Source organism: Pelophylax lessonae (genome assembly GCF_965119305.1).
Source record: "Pelophylax lessonae genome assembly, chromosome: 1".
Classification (NCBI taxonomy): domain Eukaryota; kingdom Metazoa; phylum Chordata; class Amphibia; order Anura; family Ranidae; genus Pelophylax; species Pelophylax lessonae.
Window position 1 is genome coordinate 745,457,557 of NC_138768.1, and position 24,750 is coordinate 745,482,306.

The 24,750-nt window shown below is 43.1% G+C and overlaps 1 protein-coding gene across 1 annotated transcript in view; it reads left to right on the top strand.

Annotated features, from left to right (window-relative positions):
• The window catches only part of CORIN (corin, serine peptidase), a gene marked incomplete at its 5' end in the record, with an annotated part of 372,660 nt that overhangs the window by 241,856 nt on the left and 106,054 nt on the right, over positions 1 to 24,750 (top strand). Inside the window, 3 exon segments of the mRNA XM_082265807.1 lie at positions 10,777 to 10,887; positions 15,863 to 15,985; positions 22,400 to 22,504. Coding sequence (XP_082121933.1) covers positions 10,777 to 10,887; positions 15,863 to 15,985; positions 22,400 to 22,504 — 339 coding nt within the window.

Here is a 24,750-nt window from a genome sequence, read left to right on the forward strand (position 1 = left end):
TTGCGGCTGTCACATAGCAAGGGTGACAGATATATTATATAGTCTCAATGAGTGAATATTCACTTCAATTATTTCATCATGTGACAAGCAGATTCCTGATCACGTTGAATACACAATCTGTGCAGATGATTTTTTGAACAACAGAAGTGAATGCTTACACATTTTTTGAGCAAGATTCTCAACATGGTCAGTCAGCCTTATTTTTTATTACTCGTACTGACAATTTATGTAGCACTTTACATATATTGTACATTCACATCTTTCCCTGTCCTAAAGAGCTTGCAATCTAAGGAGTCTGCTTCACATGCATACAGACATGGGAAAATGTAGTCAGAAGCTAATTAACCTACCAGCATAGTTTTGGAGTGTGGGAGGAAACCAGGGTACTCGGAGGAAAACCATGAAAGCACAGGGAGGACATGCAAACCTTATGCAGGTAGTAAAACACAAGGATAACACCATCCAAAGTTCAGCAGATATAGCTTTAAAGGAAAACTTGACAAAAAACAAGTTCTCAGCAAACTTGAGCTTGAAACCAAATTCCAGGCAAAATGTTTCATTTTCTTATGTATAGAGCATGAAAGGGTTAGAACCTGTCAGGTTTTTATTGCTATACAGAAGGAAAGAAGAAAGCAATACCCTGTAAAAAAAGAGGGGAGAACACATTGTCTCAAAAACAAAGCTAGTAAATACTACATACCAAAGAGCTTCAGGTGTCTCTCCAAAACCATAAAGTAATATCTCAGTTTTTGATGGTGGAGGTAGCCACGTTCACAGTCAGGATCCAATATATAATAGAGGCACTAATCCACAGCACAAAGTGCATCCAAATAGGAATATCATATTTGGAAGAAACATCTATTCGCAGAAATATATATTATCCAATAAACCATTTACATTGTATTAGGCCCCATTCACACCTTAGCGTAGTGTTTTACTGATGTTTTTCTGACATTTTTGCAGCTTTTTACAAGCATTATTAAAGCATTTTAGTAGTGTATGACAAGGGTTTTACAACTTCAGGCATTTTTTTTTTTTTTAGCCAATAGAAAACACTAGGTGGGGGGGGGGGGGGAGAGAGGCTATTTGAGCAGAAAATGCTTGTAAAACACTCATGTCAGGTGTTCTTATTGAAGTCTATGGGCCAAAAAACATTTGTAATCTGCCAAAAAGAGTCTCATTTACTTTTCTGAGCTTCTGGCATTTTTCTCCAGGTGACAGAACACTCAGATCTAAACAGGGGCCATTGAAATGAATGGGATTTGGCTTGTTGAGCATTTTAGAGCTACAAGCTTCAATCAGAAAATCACTCAGGTGTGAATGGGGCCTTAGATATATCATTTCAACCACATTGCATAGTTGGGCTACCTTCACCAATTTTTTTTTTAGTTTATTGTACTATCCTAGTAAGTGATCTTTGCATATCTTGTTAATTTTTGGTCACATGACCTGCTGGCAAGCTTCACTTTTTAATTGGTTCAAATAAAGCTTTTTTTTAGATATACTCTTTTTCTAATTCCTTTAGTACATATAGAGATTACTTGATGGCTTTTGAAGTGATACCCGAATCTCTTTTGGTATGCAGCATTTACTAAGTTTTTATTCAAAAAGCTAGTACTTGTGTGTTTTGCGTGCGTTTCTAGCAACGTTACTTTGCGGTACAACCAAGGAAACTTAGACCTTTGTGGTGTATAAATGTGCTTTTACTATGCAAAAACAATCTGTACATACAAAACTGTTACAATATTTAGGAGTATAATACAAGACTAGCAGATACAGATAAAGATAAAGCAAATATACTTAGCTAAAAGAAGTTTGCAGCCATGGAGTCCCGTTTGCTTTCGCACATGGCACAGAGAAGTCAGCCCTCGCTTCATGGATGTTTCGTTTGAGACTAAAGACTTGCAGCTTTGAGCAGTCATTTAGACTTGTGATTAAGGAATATACCATCCCCCCAAACCAACACCATTTGTCCTGAGGACAAAAGGGCTGTTTATCCATTGTTTGGACAGTGACTTTGAAGGGAAGGGGGTTAGGCTTGGCCAAACTTCCTTCCAAATCTTTATAAAAGAAAGGTATCATTTAGTGAGCCACTGTTAAATATGCAATTTCCACAACACTCCACCCTTGGCTCACAAATGACATAATGCCTCCAACTTTACATAAAGACATCTAATAATTCTCCCACCCCCTGGTTTATCTTAAATAAAACACAATGGGGGAACTAACTAAAATACAACCCCCTCCTATAACTATGAAGGTATTTCAGTCTTTGGCTAAAAGTTCATTAGAAAAGTCCAATCTAACGTTCTTTAGAAGACAAGTCCAGGCTTGTAATACATCAAAAGGTCTTGCTCTCCATAGCTCTTGCGGTCTTCCATCATTCTGTCCATCATGTAACCACTTTCTCTGGTCTTCCTATGGATCAAATCGGAGACAGCCTGTGGAGTGGAAAACAAAGCGGATTATCTGTTCCTTCTAATAATACATATACAGTAGATCCCGGCCCTTCAGCTACAATCTCTCCTCTAACTGACTTCTTGCCTGGATCTCTGACCAACACTTTTCCACCTGCCTGTATCCACTTCTGATCCTCCCAAAGAACATCAATAGGGAGGAGAGGAAATATACTGATATTTCCCAGAAGATCACTGCTGTTTATTTTGGAAGGTTTGATATTATAGAGCCTCACCTTCCACTCTTGCTGGGAAGTATCCACTAACCAATCAGAGTCCCAGCCAGTGTCCTGAAGCTCATCTGCCAATGCAAATATAACTTCAAACCTTCCTGCCAGATTCCCTCTCATTCCTAGATAGGCTTCAGCTTCAGATACTTCACTCTTGGTTTCTATGTCATGGGAAGCAGTAACTTGGTACCTGTTAAACCCTGTTCTTTCAGGAACCTTGTGTAAATACTGAACTCTGCACTCTAGCTGTGGAATCTGCACCCCAGCCCCAACCATCCTTTCATATGGTGTGCTTTTGTCTAGTGGCCTAGAATTTAACAACATGACTGCCTGTGTGAGGACCCAATCCCACCCCCTTAGTGTACGTGTGGGTGTAAGTTTGCGTATCTGGTCCTTCAATAGCCCATTGTATCTTTCAATCAAACCAGCTGCCTGTGGATGGTATGGGATGTGGCACAACCAGTACACTCCAGAATCTTTGGCCCATTGCTGTACTGTTGATCCGGTGAAGTGTGAGCCATTATCACTTTGGACTTGTTTGGGACAGCCATACGCAACAACAATTTTCTGTAGCAGTTGAAGTGTTGCGGCTTGATCTGCACGTTTGCAAGGATGAACAAACAAACGTCCTGAATAGGTGTCCATTGCAGTGCAACAATACCTCAGTCCATTGTTTCCCTGGGGCAGGGGACCGATGAAGTCAATCTGCCAAATCTCTGCAGGCCTCTCTCCCCTCTTAATCGACCCGGTGGAGTACTTTTGCAATGGCCATTGTCGCACTTCTCCACACACTGTACAGTTGCCTATTACAGTCCTTATCATGTCCATTGATATGGGCAATCCTCTTTGCTGTGCCCATTCATATGTGGCTTTCTGCCCCAAATGTCCAGATTGCTTGTGGGCCCAGTTGGCCAAGTTCATCAAGACAGGATCAATTGGCACAACTGCATTCACCTTGGCAATTTCGTCTGCCACTCTGTTATAGTTCTCAAAGTCTGGGACGAGGGGCACATGTGCATCAACATGCCCCACTTTTATGGTGCGGGAGTGAGCTTCCTTCCAGATGAAGTCCCAGACTTCCTTGCCTCCCCACACCACCTTTCCATGAATCAACCATTCATTGGACTTCCACGTGGGCATCCAAGTTGTCAGTCCTTTAAAGACCGCCCAGCGGTCAGTGTAGATAGTGACATGGGAAGAAAGATCCTCCTGAAGAGTCATCACTACAGCTTTCAACTCTGCATACTGACTGGACCCTCCAATTCCGGTCTCCTGCAGGACTGTGTCTGTACTCGGGTTGTAGGCTGCTGCTGTCCATTTACGCCCAGACGAGGTGACTATGGCTGAACTATCAGTGAACCATGCTGACTCCTTCATCTTATCGGACAGAGACTCAAAGGGTGGAGCCTCGTGAATGGGGGATGACTGCAGCATAGGAATTTCTTCTTCTGTATGGGTGCTGGTAAAAGTGACAAGCCCAGCCAAGTGTTTTTGAAATGTCTCTGACATCCCCAGCTGCAATACCCCCTCTTTCTTGAAGGTACCATTTCCATTTCATCAGTGTTTGGTTCTGGGCTACAGCTGCCCTAGTGGTCAGTCCATCGTCTCTCACCCATCCTGCTATTGGCAATGCAGTATGGATGGTGACTGTGTCCTTTCCTGTAATGGTCTCTACGTGTTGAAGTGCTGTGTAGGCCCCAAACAGGTACTTCTCTAGGGGCGTGTATCTCTTCTGTGCCCCTGTAAGTTGTTTGGACCAAAATCCAATGGGTATTGCTCTCAGTCCCTTCTTTTCATTTGGCTGCCACAGACTCCAAGATATTGTACCATCCTGCTCAACTACATCCAGCTGAAATGGTACTCCTTGTCTCACAGGTCCCAATCCTTGATGCTGCAAAATGGCTTCTTTAGCAGCCAGGAATGTGGTCCGCTGCTCTGAACCCCATGTGAACTCAGTCTTTTTTCTTGTGACATTGTATATAGGCCTCAGAATCAGTCCAAGATGTGGGATGAATGATCTCCAGAATCCCACAACTCCAATGAACTTCTGCGCCTCCTTTTTGGTAGTAGGTGGCAACAATGCCTGGATAGTTTGCACAACTGTCTCGGGAATTTTCCTCTGTGGCCCAGTCCACATCATTCCCAGGAATTTCACCTCTGTGGCAGGTCCTTGGACTTTGTCTCTGTTGATAGCCCACCCTCTGTTCTCCATGTGCTGTATCAGCAGGTGCAGTGCTTCAGTTACATCTTCCTTTGTTCCAGAGATCATGATGTCATCAATGTAGTGAAACACAGCGACTTTCAGATTTAGGGTGCTTAAATCTCGGGCAATCAGTCCATGACAAATCATTGGAGAATGAAGGTATCCTTGAGGAAGGACAGTGAAAGTGTACTGGCGGCCATTCCACACAAAGGAAAACTGGTTCTGACACTCTGGGTCTATTGGAATCGAAAAGAAAGCATTAGCCAGGTCTATCACAGCATGATATTCTCCTGCCTCTTTAGCAATTTTCTCAATAATTGAGATCATATCCGGTACAGCTGACTTTAATAGAGGTGCCACTTTGTTTAGACCTCTGTAATCCACAGTCATTCTATATGTCCCATCAGGTTTCTTTACTGGGAACACCGGAGATGAGAATGGACTTACAGCAGGTCTAAGGATCCCTACTCTTAACAGTTCATGAATAGTCTCCCCAATTTCTTTGTGGCCTCCAGGAAATCTGTATTGCTTGAGACAGACTGGCTTCTCTGGTGGAGGAATAAAGACAGGGGTCCATTTTGCATGACCTCTGACCACAGCCTTCACCGCCCTGACCAGATACGTTTTATCAGGATACCCGAATGTGAATGTACCTTGTTCAGTCTGAATAGACTGACCTTGAAGTACATCCATCCCAAGAATATTTTCAGGTAACTCTGATACCAAAACATTTGTCCAAAATCCTGGTCCCTTGCCAATAGCCAATTTCATCCGTGTCCTAACTGCTGGTGTGGTTTGCCCTCCCAAACCTTCTACATAAATCAGTTCTCCTTTGTGATGGGAAGGATCTCCTTGCAAAAGTGTAACTTCAGCTCCAGTATCCACTAAAGCCATGACATGTGTAGGAGGAGACGACTTCCCCCACCATACAGTGACAGGTGCATATGGGCGTCGGTCTCCTGCTGTCACTGTTCTTATTGCTATTACAGGAGACCCACCTTCCCTTCATAAAGGAAAAGGGACCTCCCAATCCCCTTTTCTAATTCTCTCTAACTCCTCCCCAGGATAAAGGGATTTGGGTTTGGGTTCATGTTCAGTTTTGGGAATGGGTTTGGGACTAACAGGAGGGGTCTGTTCTATTGTCTCTAAATCTAGGCTGATGTTATCTTCACTAGGAGTAGTGTTTCTAACCCTGACAGTTTTCCCCACTAAATGTTTCCACCGCTTCAAAATTTCTGCAGTAGAGATGCCATCTATCTCACTTTTAGGTACTCCTGCCTTTAATAGGTCTACCCACATTTGTTTCCTAGAGATAACTAGCCTGGTTTTCTCTTCACCTCCTGTCTTCTCTCCCACATTCCCTTTCTTCTCTTTAAAAGTCCTTTTCAGCCTGTTCTCTGCCTGTCTGACCTTATCTACTGCCCTGACAGGTTTTGTTTTAGTCTCCTCTAGCTCCCCCAACTGGCTTAAAAGGGTTGTTGCTTCATGAATTTTGCTGTTTAAACCCAGGCCTCCCAGCAAAGACAATAAAGGAGCCCTGAGATTAAATGGTGCAGACTTCATTAGCTTAGAGCGCAGAGCAGACGTGAAGGGTTCCATATCTGGACCCATCCATTCTTTAAATGTATTTAATCCGGTTATACAACCCATCTCACGTAACCTGGAAATACCTTCTCCTAATGTTCTCCACGAGTAGGTATTTTCCAGGTCACTAGGATTAGCGTATACTCGGACTATACCATCTCTCACGAGGTCTAAGAGTGAAAAATTCACACTAAACTCTCGGGCTTTTCGCATGGCCTGACGCAATTGTGGATCATGGGTTAACACTCCCAAAGCCACTGCTTCCTTGCCTGACAAAACAACACTGTCTGCCCCTTCATCCCACAAACGTAAGAGCCAACTCAATAGGGGTTCCCCGGACCTTTGTTTGTATTGTTTTGCCAGCTCATGGAGTTCAGTTTGTGTAAACTCCCTGACTTCTTCAAATTCAACATCTCTGGGGTTGCGATAATGCACCTCCCCATCTGCCATATCCTCTCTATCATGTTGCCTTTTCCTATGCTTAGTAATGAGAGGTCTGGCACACTTTTTCTTTCCCATTGGATGATCATCATCAGAAACATCAAACACTATCTCCTCATCCTCACTATCATTGGAGGAGACATCCTCACAATCCCAGTTTTGGGATGTGACAATGGCACGTACCCTGGCTTTACTAACAGGTTTACGTCCCTTTCTTTTCCTTAAGGCATTAATTGATTTGGTCATGAGGGCTGCACACCGCTCTTGCAAATCATCAGCCCTACTAGCAGTTGAACGCACACACTCTGAAGCAACTGCTAGCTGGTCTTTCAATAACTTAACTTCTGCCTCTGCCTTCTCCCTTCTCTGTGATTCTGTATAGAGAGCATGAAGAAAATACCAGCCCACTGTGGAAACTGTCCTCTTCTCTGCTTTACTTAAATCCAACCCCTTAAGGCTAAAATCTACAAAATGATCTGAGATTTTATCACCCCAAGTCTTCTTCAAAGGAGAAGCATACCTTGCAAATTCTTTAGCAAGAGACTCCCACTCATTGTCTCTGGCCCAGATAGGAAAACTGCACATTTCCTTCTGGACACCAGAAACCTCTGCAGCCTTGCTTTTCCTAAACAGATTACGCAGCATTTTTTACCTAGCACAAGCTACACAACACACCACAGAAAACAAACAGGTCTGTTTCAGTTGAATTTATAGCGCAAATCGCGGACGAGCCCCCAAATGTTTTGCGTGCGTTTCTAGCAATGTTACTTTGCGGTACAACCAAGGAAACTTAGACCTTTGTGGTGTATAAATGTGCTTTTACTATGCAAAAACAATCTGTACATACAAAACTATTACAATATTTAGGAGCATAATACAAGACTAGCAGATACAGATAAAGATAAAGCAAATATACTTAGCTAAAAGAAGTTTGCAGCCATGGAGTCCCGTTTGCTTTCGCACATGGCACAGAGAAGTCAGTCCTCGCTTCATGGATGTTTCGTTTGAGACTAAAGACTTGCAGCTTTGAGCAGTCATTTAGACTTGTGATTAGGGAATATACCATCCCCCCAAACCAACACCATTTGTCCTGAGGACAAAAGGGCTGTTTATCCATTGTTTGGACAGTGACTTTGAAGGGAAGGGGGTTAGGCTTGGCCAAACTTCCTTCCAAATCTTTATAAAAGAAAGGTATCATTTAGTGAGCCACTGTTAAATATGCAATTTCCACAACATTGCGCTATCGCGAGAAGTAGCCAGCTGCATTAGGTCCACAATTCAAAAAGCTAAAGTCATGAAAGGGATAAAACATGGATTACTGCTGCCTTGCTGCTCTCTATACCAGCAGGTACTGGAAACTGTAGATATAAAACACTAAGAGAGAACGCACAGACTCTGGTGCAGTAGACTTTATTAAAGTAGATTAAAAACAGTAACAATTGCCCTCACACACAGTTTCTTGTGTAAGGCATGTCGTCTATGTCATCCTTAAGTTTTTATTCCAATTTTTGTTGCTATAAGGGAGATCTCCAATTAGTTTTTGCCTTAGTGACAGGGAGTTACAGGAATTGATAGGAAATCTCTTCAGTGGGAGACAGCAACAATAACAATTTTTTGGACATTGAGGAAAGTTTTTTTTTTTTCTTTCAGATATTGTGTGAAGGTGTGTGTACCTTCCTGTTACAATGACCCCACAAATCTTAACTTTGCCATGGTGTCACCAAGGCATACAGTGTGGGGAAATCTCTCCAGAGGAATCATGGAGAGCAGTACAACCCTAATAGAGGTTTTAACCTTTATTTGAGCGATTGGAAAATTGGTGTATGGATCCTGCTCTCATTTTTACTATTCTTCAAATTGATATATCATAGATTTTCTAATATCAAGCTGAAGGTTTTCGGTCATTTAGATTATGAAATTTAGAGATAGAAGGGAAGTGTCTACTGATAAGGCTTTAAATGACAAGGGAACTCCTTCCACCAGATTGACTGAAGAAGCCAGTAAGTCTCATTGTGTTTGGGTTAATACCATTGGTTTGAGTGGAAGGTGCTCGAGAATGTTTTTTTATTTAGCACGTTGTCAGCCATTTGAGCCTGTAGCTGTTACTGACTGGGTGCTGAGTTACATACATCCAACTTACCTACAATTCATACTTACAAACAGAGACAACCGGAAGTGAGAGGAAATCTACCCCTAGGAAAGGAAATTCACTCCTGTAACGGTTCTCATGGGAAAAAGGTGTCTCCACTGAAGCTTTATCACCAATCCTTGTTTCCACAACAACCCAAAATTTTCAAAACCCAATTGTCATAGGGACAGAAAGTGAGGTGGAACAAGGGCACAGACCGCAGCCAAAAAGTCTCAAGGTTTTTCACCTTAATGCATTCTATGCATTAAGATGAAAAACCTTCTTGGTTGTAGCTGCCCCCCAGACCCCCCGTTATTCTTATCTGAACCCGGACATTCCAGCAACGAGCATGAGCCCAATGCCTCCAACCACTGTCTCGGGTCCTCATTGTATAGATTGATAGCAGCAGAAGCCATTGGCTCCTTCTGCTTTCAATCAATCCAGTGACGCGGGGGGCGGGTCCTGCTGTCTGTGTCAATGGACTCAGCAGCGGGACTCGTGAGCACCTGCATGGGTGCCTCTATGGAAATCGGCTCTCCATAGGGGCACCCAATGAAGAGGAGGAGCCAGGAGCTCTGCCGGGGCACCCCAGCAAAGGAGTATCAGGGCTGTTTTGTGCAAAACCTTTGCACAGAGCAGTTAACTATAACATGTTTATTATTTAAAAAAAAAAAATAACCTTTACAATCACTTTAACCACTTAAGCCCCGGAAGATTTTACCCTCTTCCTAACCAGGGGGTATTTTGCAATTCGGCACTGCGTGACTTTAACGGACAATTGCGCGGTCGTGCGACGCTGTACCTAAACGAATTTGACGTCCTTTTTTTCTCACAAACAGAGCTTTCTTTTGGTGGTATTTGATCACCTGTGCAATTTTTTGATCATGCGCTATAAACAAAAAAAGAGTGTAAATTTTGCAAAAATAATATTTTTCACATTTTTTTATATGAAATTCCCCAAAAAAAATGTAAAAATCAAAATTTTTTAACATTTTCGGCCAATTTGTTTTATGCTACATATGTTTGGTAAAAAAAAATCACAAAAAGCGTATTTTGATTGGTTTGCGCAAAAGTTATTGCGTTTACTGATAAAGGGAAAGATTTTTGCCATTTTTGTTGTTTTTTTTTTTAACGCGTAATGGCGGCGATCTACGATTTTTTTTGCGGTACTGTGACATTGCGGCGGACAGATCGGACCCTTGACTGACATTTTTGACACTTTTGGGGTTACCAGTGACATTTCTACAGTAATCAGTGCTATATATATGCACTGTTACTGTAAAATTACACTGGCAGTGAAGGGGTTAACTTTATTTGAGAGGGAGGGGCTGTGTGTGTCCCTAGGGTCATGATTCTAACTGTGATTGGCTGTGGCTTGAGGTGTAGGAACAATGATCAACGGTCCTACATAGTAGACCCGTATGATTATTGTTTCTACACAGGGGAGAATGACAGGCGGCTTGTTTACATTAGCCGCCTGCCTTTCTCCCTCTCCCCCGACGATCGCCGAGTGACCGGCGGACATCGGGTCCACCGGTCACATGCGCGGGGTGGTCCGTGACCGCGCGGGAGTGGGAGCACGCCTCCGGCGGCCCACGTCGCTCTGCCTGTGAGGGGCTGACTGCCGCAGTAAATATACTGTGCGCAGTCGGCAAAAAATTAAAATATATTTATGCATACTTGGTGCTGTAAGCTAGATTGTCATTTGTACAATTACTGGTTCTGTTTCCTCAGACTGTAACCCTGCACATTCTTATAAATGCGGAGACGGACGATGCATAGCATTACGATGGGTATGCGATGGAGACCACGACTGTGCCGATAAGTCAGATGAAGTCAACTGTAGTAAGTTTTTTCATTTTTCAATGTTAAAAGAAGTGAAAATGTTTTTAAACATGTGGCCTAGTTTTATATGCAGGCTGATGTAAAAGACCATGAGTAAAGAAACAGAAGTGTGTTGATTGTTGCATAAGAGATCAAAGATGAGGCACATCAGCAGAGAAAAAAAACAAGGGCAGTGGACTGTGAACACTCTCAATATGCTTATAAAAACTCTATAAAATCTATGAATGTAAAATAGCATACATAAATGTGGCTTTAAATTTGTTTATCATCATTATGTATTTTTAGAATGACAATGGGGCAGAGGCATCAAGCCAGAAAATGGTGTCCTCGCTGTAAAATCACCATTCATGTTGAATTTTTATTTCTTTTGTTTATATTTATTAAAGCCCAACTCTGGGCTCAGCCCCCACCAGTGGATTAAGCCTTTGATTCCCCTCTGTGACTTGGTATAAGGTTTTCTTCAGGTTTACCTCCATATTTTCTGAAATCTTTCAGGTCACATGATATGTCAGAACATTTCCTATAGTCTTCACCTGGTGGGTGGTTCTCCGGAGAGAGGTGCTGATGTAATGACATTGGCGCCACTGCTTGCACCTATATACTGTAAATAAAGGTCACCCTGGTGATGCTTCTTCAGGTCCATATGCATGTGTATTCCTCAGGCTTTTGGGTTGAGTTATGCTGGGTGACGTTTAACCAATCAAACTGGAAGACTGAGGACATCTTGTGGTGATAGTTCTGGATTGAAGGGGAGTTTTGCACCCTTTTTTTTTTTTTTTAACCGACTGGGGGACCAAAGGAATAAAAAACATAGTGTGGAGATGGGGATCCAACATTTTTTACCATCAATATCAGGCTTGAGCTTGATGCACATCAATGCTCTCATTATTTCAAATGTTATTTAAAAGTATTTTTTCACCATTGTAATTTTTTTAATTATATTTTTATGCTTGCATAAACAGCATCAATAAGCATGTAGAAAATCTATTTCACAGAAGTCCACTATGTAAAAGAAGCAGACCTGGGAATTCTGGGAAGGAGATGAGATACATCTAAGGGAGTTGTTTTACATGTCAAATTATTTGTATTTCTGTCTATCCAATCCTGCGATTTATACAGCTTTGCCACACAGCACAACCTGTCTGGTGTATCAGGATGTCTGATTTTCTAATTCTGTAGTATAGGAATGAAATAAAGTCTTGTCCCTCCCCCAGTCTGTGACTGGACATTAAAAAGGAGAAGCAGAAGACTGATTAGCTCATCTCACTTACACTCTATGCTCTCCCCTCCTATCAGCATGTTCCTTGTTAGCACATGAGCACAGCGGCACAATTGATTGGATCCTTGTGCTGTTTCCACCTTGGCCTCTGTGAGCTTTGCTGTACAGCGGATTGCAGGGAGGTGTTATAAACTCAAATCCAGGTACATACACTGCTTGAATTTTAAAAAATAATTTAATGATGTATCATCATTTGTATTTTTTTTATATATGTATGGAGTTCATCTTTAAGACTCCATATAATATGGGAGGATGAATAATAAGAATGAAGATAATACCACATAGATCATTACAGTTCTAAGTATTGATTGAATTAAAAACATTGCATAATATATGGCTTATGAATATACATGGCTTTTGTACTTAGACAATATTTGTATAGCATGGAGTTCAGTTTTAATTTACAGCTCGTAGAGTTCAATATTGAGTTGGCTCACCCTTTGCAGCTATAACAGCTTCAATTGTTCTGGGAAGGCTGTCCACAAGGTTTAGGAGTGTGTCTATGGCAATGTTTGACCATTCTTTCAGAAGCGCATTTGTGAGGTCAGGCACTGATGTTGGACGAGAAGGCCGGGCTTGCAGTCTGTGCTCTAATTCATCCTAAAGGTGTTCTATCTGGTTTTGGTCAGGCCAGTCAAGTTCCTCCACCCTAAACTCGCTCATCTGTGTCTTTATGGACCTTGTTTAGTGCACTAGTGCACAGACATGTTGGATCAGAAAGGAGCAATCCCCAAACTGTTGCCACAAAGTTGGGAGCATGAAATTGTCCAAAATGTCTTGGTATGCTGATGCCTTATAAGTTCCCTTCACTGAAATTAAGAGGCCAGGCCAACCCCTGAAAAACACCCCCACAACATAATCCCCCTCTTCCACATGATTTGGACTAGTGCACAAAGCAATGTCCATAAAGACATGGATGAGCGAGTTTGAGGTGGAGAAACATCAGTGCCTGATCTTACAAATGTGCTTCTAGAAGAATGGTCAAAAATTCCCATTGACACACTTCCTAAACCTTGTGGACAGCCTGCCCAGAAGAGTTGAAGCTGGTATAGCTGCAAAAGGTGGGCCAACTCAATATTGAACCCTACGAACTAAGACTGGGATGCCATTAAAGCTCACGTGCGTGTGAAGGCAGGCGTCCCAATACTTTTGACAATATAGCGCGTACACCCCTTACATTTTTGTAAATATTTTATTATATCTTTTCATGTAACACTGAAGAAATGACACTTTGCTACAATGTAAAGTAGTGAGTGTACAGCTTGTATAACAGTGTAAATTTGCTGTCCCCTCAAAATAACTCAACACACATTCAGTAATGTCTAAACCGCTGGCAACAAAAGTGAGTACACCCCTAAGTTAAAATGTCCAAATTGGGCCCAATTAGCCATTTTCCTCCCTATGGACTCGTTAGTGTTACAAGGTCTCAGGTGTGAATGAGGAGCAGGTGTATTAAATTTGGTGTTTTCGCTCTCACTCTCTCATACTGGTCACTGGAAGTTCAACACGGCACCTCATGGCAAAGAACTAGGCTATAAGAAGATTGCCAAGACCCTGAAACTGAGCTGCAGCACGGTGGCCAAGACCATACAGCGGTTTAATAGGACAGGTTCCACTCAGAACAGGCCTCGTTATGGTCGACCAGAGAAGTTGAGTGCACGTGCTCAGCGTTATATCCAGAGGTTGTCTTTGGGAAATAGATGTATGAGTGCTGCCAGCATTGCTGCAGAGGTTAAAGGGGTGGTGGGTCAGCCTGTCAGTGCTCAGACCATACGCCGCACACTGCATCAAATTGGTCTGCATGGCTGTCATCCCAGGAGGAAGCCTCTTCTAAAGATGGTGCACAAGAAAGCCCGTAAACAGTTTTTTGAAGACAAGCAGACTAAGGACATGGATTACTGGAACCATGTCCTGTGGTCTGATGAGACTAAGATAAACCTATTTGGTTCAGATGGTGTCAAGCGTGTGTGACGGCAGCCAGATGAGGAGTACAAGGAGAAGTGTGTTTTGCCTACAGTCAAGTATGGTGGTGGCAGTGTCATGGTCTGGGGCTGCATGAGTGCTGCCGGCACTGGGGAGCTGCAGTTCATTGAGGGAACCATGAATGCCAACATGATCCCCCTCCCTTCGGAGACTGGGCCGTAGGGCAGTATTTCACCATAATAACGACCACAAGCACAGGTCCAAGACGACCACTGCTTTGCTAAAGAAGCTGAGGGTAAAGGTGATGGACTGGCCATGCATGTCTCTAGACCTAAACTCTATTGAGCATCTGTGGGACATCATCAAATGGAAGGTGGAGGAGCGCAAGGTCTCTAACATCCACCAGCTCCGTGATGTCGTCACGGGGGAATGGAAGAGGAGTCCAGTGGCAACCTGTGAAGCTCTGGTGAACTCCATACCCAAGATGGTTAAGGCAGTTCTGGAAAATAATGGTGGCCACACAAAATATTGACACTTTGGGCCCAATTTGGACATTTCCACTTAGGGGTGTACTCACATTTGTTACCAGCGGTTTAGACATTAATGGCTGTGTGTTGAGTTATTTTGAGGAGACAGCAAATTTACACTGTTATACAAGCTGTACACTCACTACTTTACATTGTAGCAAAGTGTCATTTCTTCAGTGTTGTCACATGAAAAGATATAACAAATATTTACAAGAATGTGAGGGGAGTACTCACTTTTTTTAGATACTAAATATATATAATATATATATATATATATATATATATATATATATATATATATATATATATATATATACATATATAAATATATATATATATATTAATAATAAAACTTGTTATTTTGATTAGTGGAGTCATTAAAATTTTCCATATATCTCATACAGAATCTTTCAGCGCTCCAGGTGTTTATTTGTAATAAAATTGGGCAATAGGTAAAACATTTTTATACTTTTAAGCTCAGTAGCAGCTCAGACAGAACAGATAAGAGAACAAAGAAAGGATGCAAGGAGATTTTGTGCAGTACATAATTAGAGCATACAGGTAATAAATACGCACAGTAGGCGTTTATGGTTAAGCAGTTTCCCCTTTGATGCCCCCTGTAGTTTCCCAAGATAATAGTAGCACTGAATCAAACAATATCTTACTGAAATACAAAACAGGGATTGTTATGTTATGAATGTTTTTAGAGTTTGCATTGGTTTCAGATATTTAGACAGAACAGAATATTTAGACAGACAGAAGAGAATAGGAATTATACAGCATAAAAAAATGAATGTACCATTTATTTGTAGAAATGATATACAGTAAACCCCCCTCCATTGCGGGGGTTACGTTCCGGACCCAGCCGCGAAAAGTGAAAATCAATGAAATAGAAAAACCCTATTAAAATACACTGTAGGCATGTTTTTTTTTACTGTCACTGTACGTGTAAAAGCATTTTAAGGTCTTTAAACACACTCTTAAAACAATAGAAACTCATTTAAACACATAGAAGAGACTGAGAGACATAGCAAGAGCTATGGAAAACACAAAAATATTTAATTTTTGAATGATTTATATAGTAAAATAACATTACAAAAAAAAAAAACGCAATATACCGGGACCGCAAAAACTGAACCGCGATGGAGCGGGGGTTTACTGTATAATCAATTTATGGCAACCAACTTTTGGATGAAATTGTGAAACAGATCAGTTAGCTATATCTGATTACATTTTTTTTTCATAGCTTGTCATAGTCAGGGTCTCACGGAGTGCAAGAATGGACAGTGTATTCCTAGTGCCTTCCGCTGTGATGGAGATAATGACTGTAAAGATGGCAGTGATGAAGAAAATTGCACTGAGCACAAAGGTTAGGAGAATGCAGCATCCTTTCATATATTTCTCTATTCTGCATCTTTATCTATGTTCCACTCACGTGTGTCAGATACATGTACTGTAATACTTCTTTAACCTAACCCTAAAACTCATAATACTACCCTAAGTTCTAAGTATTGGCAAAGATCATACCATGTTCTCATATGGTGTGTCTCAGATCCATTTTATTTATTAGAGATGTTCAGTCTGCTGTTGGCTGAAAATGGGTGACAGGAGTGCAGAACAAACTTTTCGTTCTGCATTTCTGTGACCCGTTTTCAGCCAACAGCAGGCTAAAGCACCCTGTTGGCTGACATCACAGAGCCGGTCCAGGCTCTAAAAAAGATTACGACCATATGGTTGCAATCCACCCAGAAGCCTGGACTGACAGCTGGCTCAGTCTCTCAGTGAGCCATAGCCAGCCGCTCCCACCCCTCCACAGCCCTGCACTTCAGTGAGTGCTCAAGGGGCAGGGCAGAAAGTTGGTAACTGACAGTCACTGGCTCTTTGCTCATGGAAGACTGAGAACTGAACGTTTAAAGACCGCTGATCGCTCAATTGTCAGTGTACCATGAGCAGAGAGCCGGTGACTGTCAGTCACCAACTTTCTGCCCTGCCCCTCCAGCGCTCACTTGGAGCCAGCGGGGGACAGATTCACACACCTCTACCACCCCATAGCTGCATACTGCATAGTTCTTGAAGCTGTGCTCCACCGCAATGTCTTCTTCGTGGGCTCCAAGTGTGCCCAGTAGAAAGCAATAGACTTCTATGAGGCCATCAACTGAGCATCCTGTGCATTGAGCGATAACTCCATAGTAGGCTATGTAATATATATCAGGTTATAGCACATTTTTTACTGAAATTTTATTTTAAATTAAGTGCATGTAAGAGAAATTATTATAGCTTGATTACAATCACCAAATATGAAACAAAACATGGGAATAATAAAAAGCTCAATTTCTTTTTTGTTCATTGATGGACACAGCTCCTCATCCTCTTGACCATAGGGTTATACTGCCCCCTACTGGAGTAGAACGCTAGGCAGAGAAAAAGCTTGAATACGCCTATGGGGCAGTCCCTGGGGGTATACTCCCACTTCCTGCTATAGGTATTCAGTTTTTCTGCCTAGTCAGGAGAAAGGACCTAGTTCGTTGCTGGGGTCTTTACTACTGGCAATTTTTTCTTTTTACATGGAATTTTTTCCTCTTCTTATTATTTTGTTCCTCTGAGAGCTACAATCAAGTGCTGGACTGGACAACCAACTGGATAATATAGATCCTTAGAGTCCCCCCAGTCCAGCCAGTGAGCGCAGGTAGACCGCAGCTTGCGATGGAGCTATGTCCTGTCTGGAGTGGTGCCCAGCCTGTTTCTGGTGTGGTAGGTAGCTGTCTTCCCACTACCCCCAGAGGGTTTTGGAGTGGGCATGGGCCCCTCCCTCGGATGGTGGTACCCCTGGGTTTCCATCCTTCCCCCCAGCCCCTTTAAAATTGTGGTCACTGTGGGTCTTTGTGCCTCCCTCCCCTGCCTGGATGAGGTTATGAGCTGGCTGTTGCCACATGCTCTTAAGGGGGGCTGGTTGAAGTTGCTGCTGACAGGTTGCTGACCGGGTTTTCCTGGGGTGCAATGGGGGGGTTGAGCAGGGTTTCCAGCCACACTGGGGGTTGGTGACTAGGGTGACTAGAGCAGGAATGTACTCTAGGCTTCCTGCAGCGGTTGTTGGGCTGGGGGAGCGGATGTTTTACCATCCGCGGGTACGCGCCTCAAGCGGCCAAATCGGGCCAAAAATTTAGGCGGCAGCTTTGCGACCTACTCGCTGGAAACAATGTGAGGTGGCCCCTGTGAAGGTGGCTGATGACACTTCCTCCTGTTTGGGCCTTTTCCTCCGCTGCCCCTGGGTGATTGACTCTGCTGGGGCTCGTGTCCTGGCGACTGAGTGCCTTCTAAAATTTAGGCAGTAGTTTGCGGCCTACTAGGCCAATGCGGCCGAGTCAGGCACTGCCATTGGGGGTGGCCTCAGTGTGTGTAGCTGAAGCCCCCACTCTTCTTTTGGGCACCTGCTGGGCTGAGGATCAATGAAATTGCAGCTCCACAAAAATGTAGGCAGTGGCTTGCGGCCTGCTAGGCCATGTGGTCAGCTTGGCACCTCCCTTGGAAGGGATAGTGCTGTGGGGGCACTTCATTTTTTTCAATGACAGCTTTGCCGCCATTGTGTGAGACACCTGCCCTGTTTTAGTGGCAGGACCCTGCCTGCGCTTCCGCGTCATGGCGGGCAGCCCCCTTTTAAGAGGGCTATGTCCTATTATGTCCCCTACAAAGGGCTCGGAGGGCTACCCCCTTGTTTTTTCAGAGTTTCGATCATATCCTCCAGAAAGGTTCTTCCCTTCCAACCTGCACTTATCCCCAGATTAACCACTTCCCTACCGGCGCATTGTAAAATGACCCTGGCCGGAATGCTTTCTCCCTCTGGGCAGACATCATATGACGTCCACCGTTCTTGCCGCTCTCCACACAATGTGTCCATCGGGAAACAGCCCATCCCGATCAGTGTAAAGAGCCAATAAAAATGGCTCTTTACTATGTGACCAGCTGTGTCCAATCACAGCCGGCCACATGAACTATCCTTGTGCACGCCCCCAGGAGCGTGTAGAGCAATGATCGGGGATGGAGAGTGTCACTGTGACACAGCCTATCACCGATCAGAGTAAATAGCCAATGAAATTGGTTCTTTACCACGTGACCGGCTGTGTCCAATCTCAACTGGTCACAGAATGTAAACAAACTGCCGTAACTAGCTGTTACCAAAATCTCCTTCTCACACAGGATCGGTGTGTGAGGAGGAGATTTTGGTAACAGCTAGTTACCGTTACAGCACAAAGTAAAACACACCGATTGCCCACTAATAAAGAGTACCTGTCACCAGCCCATCAGAGTACCTGTCACCAGCCCATCAGAGTACCTGTCACTACCCCATCAAAGTACCTGTTACCAGCCCATCAAAGTACTTGTCACCAGTCCATCAAAGTTCCTGAATACCTGTCACAACCCCTCAGAGTAGCTGAGTACCTGTCATCAGCCCTTCAGGGTACCCGAGTACCTGTCATCGGAGTACCCGGGTACCTGTCATAGGAGTACCCGGGTACCTGTCATAGGAGTACCCGTGTACCTGTCATAGGAGTACCCGGGTACCTGTCATCGGAGTACCGGGGTACCTGTCATCGGAGTACCCGAGTACCTGCTACCAGCCCATCAGAGTACCCGAGTACCTGTCGTCAGAGAACCCGAGTACCTGTCGTCAGAGAACCCGAGTACCTGTCGTTAGAGAACCCGAGTACCTGTCATCAGAGTACCCGAGTACCTGTGGTCAGAGTACCTAAGTACCTGTCTCCAGCCCTTCAGAGTACCTGACTACCTATCTGCAGCCCATCAGAGTACCTGAGTACCTATCTGCAGCCCAATAGAGTACCCGAGTACCTGTCTGTAGCTCATTAGAGTTCCCAAGTACCTGTCTCCAGCCCATCAGAGTACCAAAATACCTCTCTGCAGCCCAGAGTACCCGAGTACCTGTCTGCAGTCCAGAGTATCCAAGTACCTGTCTCCAATCTAGAGTGCCCAAGTACCTATCTGCAGCCCATCAGAGTACCCGAATACCTATATCAGAGTACCCGAGTACCTATCTGCAGCCCATCAGATTAACCAGGTACCTGTCTCCAGCCCATTAGAGTGCCCAAGTACCTCTCTGCAGACCATCAGAGTAACCGAGTACCTTTCTGAAGCCCATCAGAGTACCCAAGTTCCTGTCTGCAGCCAATCAGTGTACCTAAGTACCTGTCTGCAGCCCATCAGAGTACCTGAGTACCTGTCTGCAGCTATACTAACTAGGGATGCACCGAAATGAAATTCTTGGCCGAAGTCGAAGCCGAATAATAATGAAATGCTTGGCCGAAGGCCGAATACCGAACGCGGTGTTTCGCATTTTTTAACATAAAATATGCCCATTAGCGTGCCCCTTAACATAAAATATGCCCATCAGAGTGCCCCTTAACATAAAATATGCTCATCAGAGTGCCCCTTAACATAAAATATGCTCATCAGCATGTCCCTTAGCATAAAATAAGGGGCACGCTGATGGGCACATTTTATGTTAGGGGGCACTCTGATGGGCACATTTTATGTTAGGGGGCACGCTGATGGGCACATTTTATGTTAGGGGGCACTCTGATGGGCAAAACAAAACATTTAAATCAGCGTTGCTCTTAACATAAAATATGCCCATTAGCGTTCCCCTTAACATAAAATATGCCCATCAGAGTGCCCCTTAACATAAAATATGCTCATCAGAGTGCCCCTTAACATAAAATATGCTCATCAGCATGTCGCTTAGCATAAAATAAGGGGCACGCTGATGGCCACATTTTATGTCAAGGGAGCACTCTGTTGGGCACATTTTTTTTCTTTTTTTTTTAAGGGGCACTTTATAGGGCACTCTAATGTAATGAGCATGGCAAGTGGCAACAACATATGGCAGTCTGCACACTAATGCTTGAGCAGCTACCGTATTCTCCCCCAAATGTGCTCAGCTCCACATACCTGAACTGCAGCCAGGTCGGAGCCAAAAGCCGCGAACAAGGGGGCGGGGCGTGCACATAGTGTCACGCTCGCTGGACCTAGTGTGAAGGAGCCGCAGTCAGGAGCAGGGGGCGGGACGCGCGTGTGACGTCACACCCCCTACTCGCGGCCGGACAGGACACCGGCGGCGTGTGAGAAGGGAGCCGGGAGCCGCAATGAGGAAGGGGAGCGGTCCGGGCGGAAGCTGACATTGTTCGGCACAAAATTATTCGGCCTTTTGACTTATTCGGCCGAACACCGAAAGTGCTATTTTCTCTATTTTCGGCCGAATAATGTTCGGCCGCCGAATATTCGGTGCATCCCTAATACTAACACATGCTATGTGTTAGAAATATCTTATAAATTGACAACTTTGTGTAAAAAAAATAAATTAAAATTCTCTAAAGAAGACATGCAGCCCCACAAAAAGGATGGATGATAAGTGGTTCAATAGTAACCACTTCTGGACCGCCTGTTACATATACACTGCGGCAGGGTGGCCCGGCTGCGCAAAATCATGTACATGTATTTGATTTTGTGCACAAGATCTGTGTGCACGCGTGCCAGCAGAGCCTTGTTCCCGCTGTGATTGGACACAGGGGGAGCCAATCAGCAATTTGGCAGCTGCGATGGCTGCCGGAACCCGTCGATCATTTTGAGGAGAGGCAGAACAGTTGTCCGCCTATGTAAACAAGGCAGACCGCCATTCTGTAACAGAGGAAAATGGAGGTCTTGTGTTTCTGCTTAGCAGAAGCGGTTTTCCTCCAGTGCATCCATTCCCCCATAGTTGGAAATCCCTTTCTATGAGCACACTTAACCCTTTGCTCGCCCCTGATGTTAACTCCTTCTCTGCCAGTGTCATTTATACAGTGACAGAACTGATCACTGTATTGGTGCCACTGGTCCCCAAAAAGTGTCCCTTTGTGTCAGATTTGTCTACTGCAATTTCGCAGTCCCACCAAAAATCGCTGGTCGCCGCCATTAATAGTAAAAAAAATAAATAAAAAGTCCATAAATCTATCGTATAGTTTTTGAAAACCAAACAATATACGCCTATTGGGATTTTTTTTTTTACCAAAAACATGTAGCAGAATACATATTGGCCTAAAATGATTTAGAAATTAGATTTTTACATTTTTTTTTGGATATGTTTTATAGCAGAATGTAAAAAATATTGTGGTTTTTTTTTTCAAAATTGTTACTCTTTTTTTTGTTTATAGTGCAAAAAATAAAAACTGCAGAGATAATCAAATACCACCAGAAGAAAGCTCTATTTGTGGGAAAAAAAGGACATCAATTTTATTTGGGTACAGCATCACACAACCTTGCAATTGTCAGTTAAAGCAACGCAGTGCTGTATCGCAAAACATGGCCTGGCCTGGTAAGGAAGGGGGTAAAACCTTCCGGAGCTGAAGTGGTTGAACTGTGTAAGGACCTCCTTACTGTTAGAGTAGTAAGGATAAAGTACCCCCTTCCACAGTTGGTGGGGTGTAGATAAAGTCAAAAACCTATGATATTGGTTTCTTTGTGAACACAATGTACAGTGATAATAAAAATGGTAGTGACACACACACACACACACACTCACACTCAGGTTGAACTGATGGACTGGTGTCTTTCTTCAGCCTTACCAACTATGTAACTATGAGCTGCTCTTTTTTCTGCATAGATTGCCTTCAAGACCCTGTGAGAACCCCCTTATTTGAATCTTGCATAGTATATCTACAGTCTTTGTTTTATTTGTTGCTTGCAATTCATTGTGGTAAATCAGCATACTATATATTAATGGCCTTTCTTTGCACAGGTCACTCGTGCCAAGATGGTGATTCTAAGTGTGTGTTGGCGGGCTGCTCTGAATCATGCGCCAATGACACCAACTGTGAAATGCCTCAAAACAAAACCAACTGCAGTATGTACACTCATTTCTACTACCATTACCTTTAAGTACAACTCAAGGCCAACAACTAAATGCAAGGTTAAAATACATATATGATTACTGTTTCACCTGCCAAATTATTTTGGATTTTGGTGAGCCATTCTTGTGATATGCACACTTTTTTTTTTAGAATACCTAGTGGTTGCTCAGTGAGCAAAGTGAATGTTCACTTCAAGAGGTTAAATGAACATTCACATTTCACAGTGAACATGCTCTATTCCTTAGGTAAATCAACTCCAGTGTCCTCCAAGAATGATTTCACTTTCTATATATTTAAGGTGCTTCTAAGGGTTGAAGGTTTTTACCTTCATTCATTCAATGCATGGAGGTAAAATGCCTTCAGTAGGCAGCTTCCCCCACAGCCCCCCCCCCCCCCAATACTTACCCGGGCCCTATCATGATCCATCGATGTTCACAACTCCTTCCAAATTTAATATTATGTTTCCCAAAGTCAAGTTTACTGCTGCCTAGTTTAGCTCCTTGTTCAGTGGACTGAGTTAATTTTGATTCACTGTCCACTGAGGGGGTGAAGAGAAGCTGTAGGAAGATGAATTGTTTCATTAGGAGAGAGAGTGGCATGCATTGAAGGAATGCTTGTGCCAAAGGTACAGTTGTCCTTTAAGGCTTTTCCCCTGTCCCAGAAGGAAACATGGGCAAGGAAACATGTTACTATAAGGATCCACTGCAATTAGGCACATGTGACTGCAAACTAAAACATTTGAAAAAACAATTATATTCTTTTTTTTTTTTCACTTAAGATGGCCGCCATACAGAATGAGCTGTATTAGAGAGAAAGGTTGAAAGATACCTTAACTCGGGTGAAATGTTGGGCTGAAATGAGAGGACTAAATCTCTAAAGGCCACGATATGTCTACATTGGACCCCATTATCTCTATTGAAGGCTATATTATCTCTACTGAGGGCTGCACTGTACTTTATTCCAGTGAACGATGGCTCCTCTGAATTTAACATAGTAAACTGCAAATTAAAATATTTAGGCACAGAGAAAGGAGTCATAAAAATACCATGAAGTATTTAGTTCAAAATTAGGTAAGGAATTGTGACTTATTAACTGCCTTAACCCGGGTTTAAGTTTTGCCTCTGTAATTTAATGGCAAGATTGTTAATGGATGAAGCTAATATAGCCCATCCACACGGCTGGCTCATGAGTTTACATGGTCTACTCTGTTGCCTGACACTCACATGTGAGTTAAGGTGACCATAGAGAGTAGAGATTAATCAGACTTGAATGTATGATCCAAATATCAAATGATATCTTCTTGGCTGTCACTTTCTTCCTATTCAAAGCAATAGAGAGAGAGAGGGATTCACATGCGGAACATTACATTAGGCAAGATTGTGAAACCTAACATGTAAAAAATGAGATGGGAGGGGGAAATGTATACAGAAAAACTTTCTCTGACATGCCTTCACTTAGTGTGTGACGACCAACCTAACCGGACTCATGCAAAAAATGTTCCACAAAGAGCGTGGAAAAAAAGAGGTTATATGGTTGGTTCACAGAATGGGCAGAGAGACCAATTAGGTAGTTTCTGTAGATTTAATGATTGTAATGAAAACATGTACAAATACAATGACATGCAGGTCAACACTCATATGGAGGTATCCTACACCACTCACTAGATGTGGTACCCTTAAACAAAAGGCTAAAACAGGAGACTATCATCTAATATCTGTAGGCACCTGTCAGTAAGGGGTATGTATTCCCTGCAACAATGGTGCTTGGTTGCCCCAAACCACAACCAAGGACTCACTGCATGGAGGCTAGGCAGAAACATACCATGTTGCTATTAAAAATGGCAGCTGCATGTAACTGTAATTCCACATGGTAAAAAAGAAAATATTTTCTGCCTCTCGCTTGACCCCACATCATCTAATCCTCCCATTTACCAAACTACCAATAAATGGCTTCTAAAAGTTCAGAGGGGACTAAATATGATGGTAACCTTTTTATTGTTCTAAAACCAATCTTTGTGCTAAATAGGCATTTCCTGAAGTATTAAACGACAGTGTGTTCTTTTACAAATGGATCTTGACCATATGATTTACTGCCTCCTTGTAAACTACACACGCTTAAGTTATGCAATAGCACTGAGTACTGAGTCACTCATGAAAGAAAGCAGTTGCACAGATTTAGAACAGAAAACTCCAGCCGTGAAAATAACATGGTTCCTGGGACCTTTCCTCCTCCAGGGACT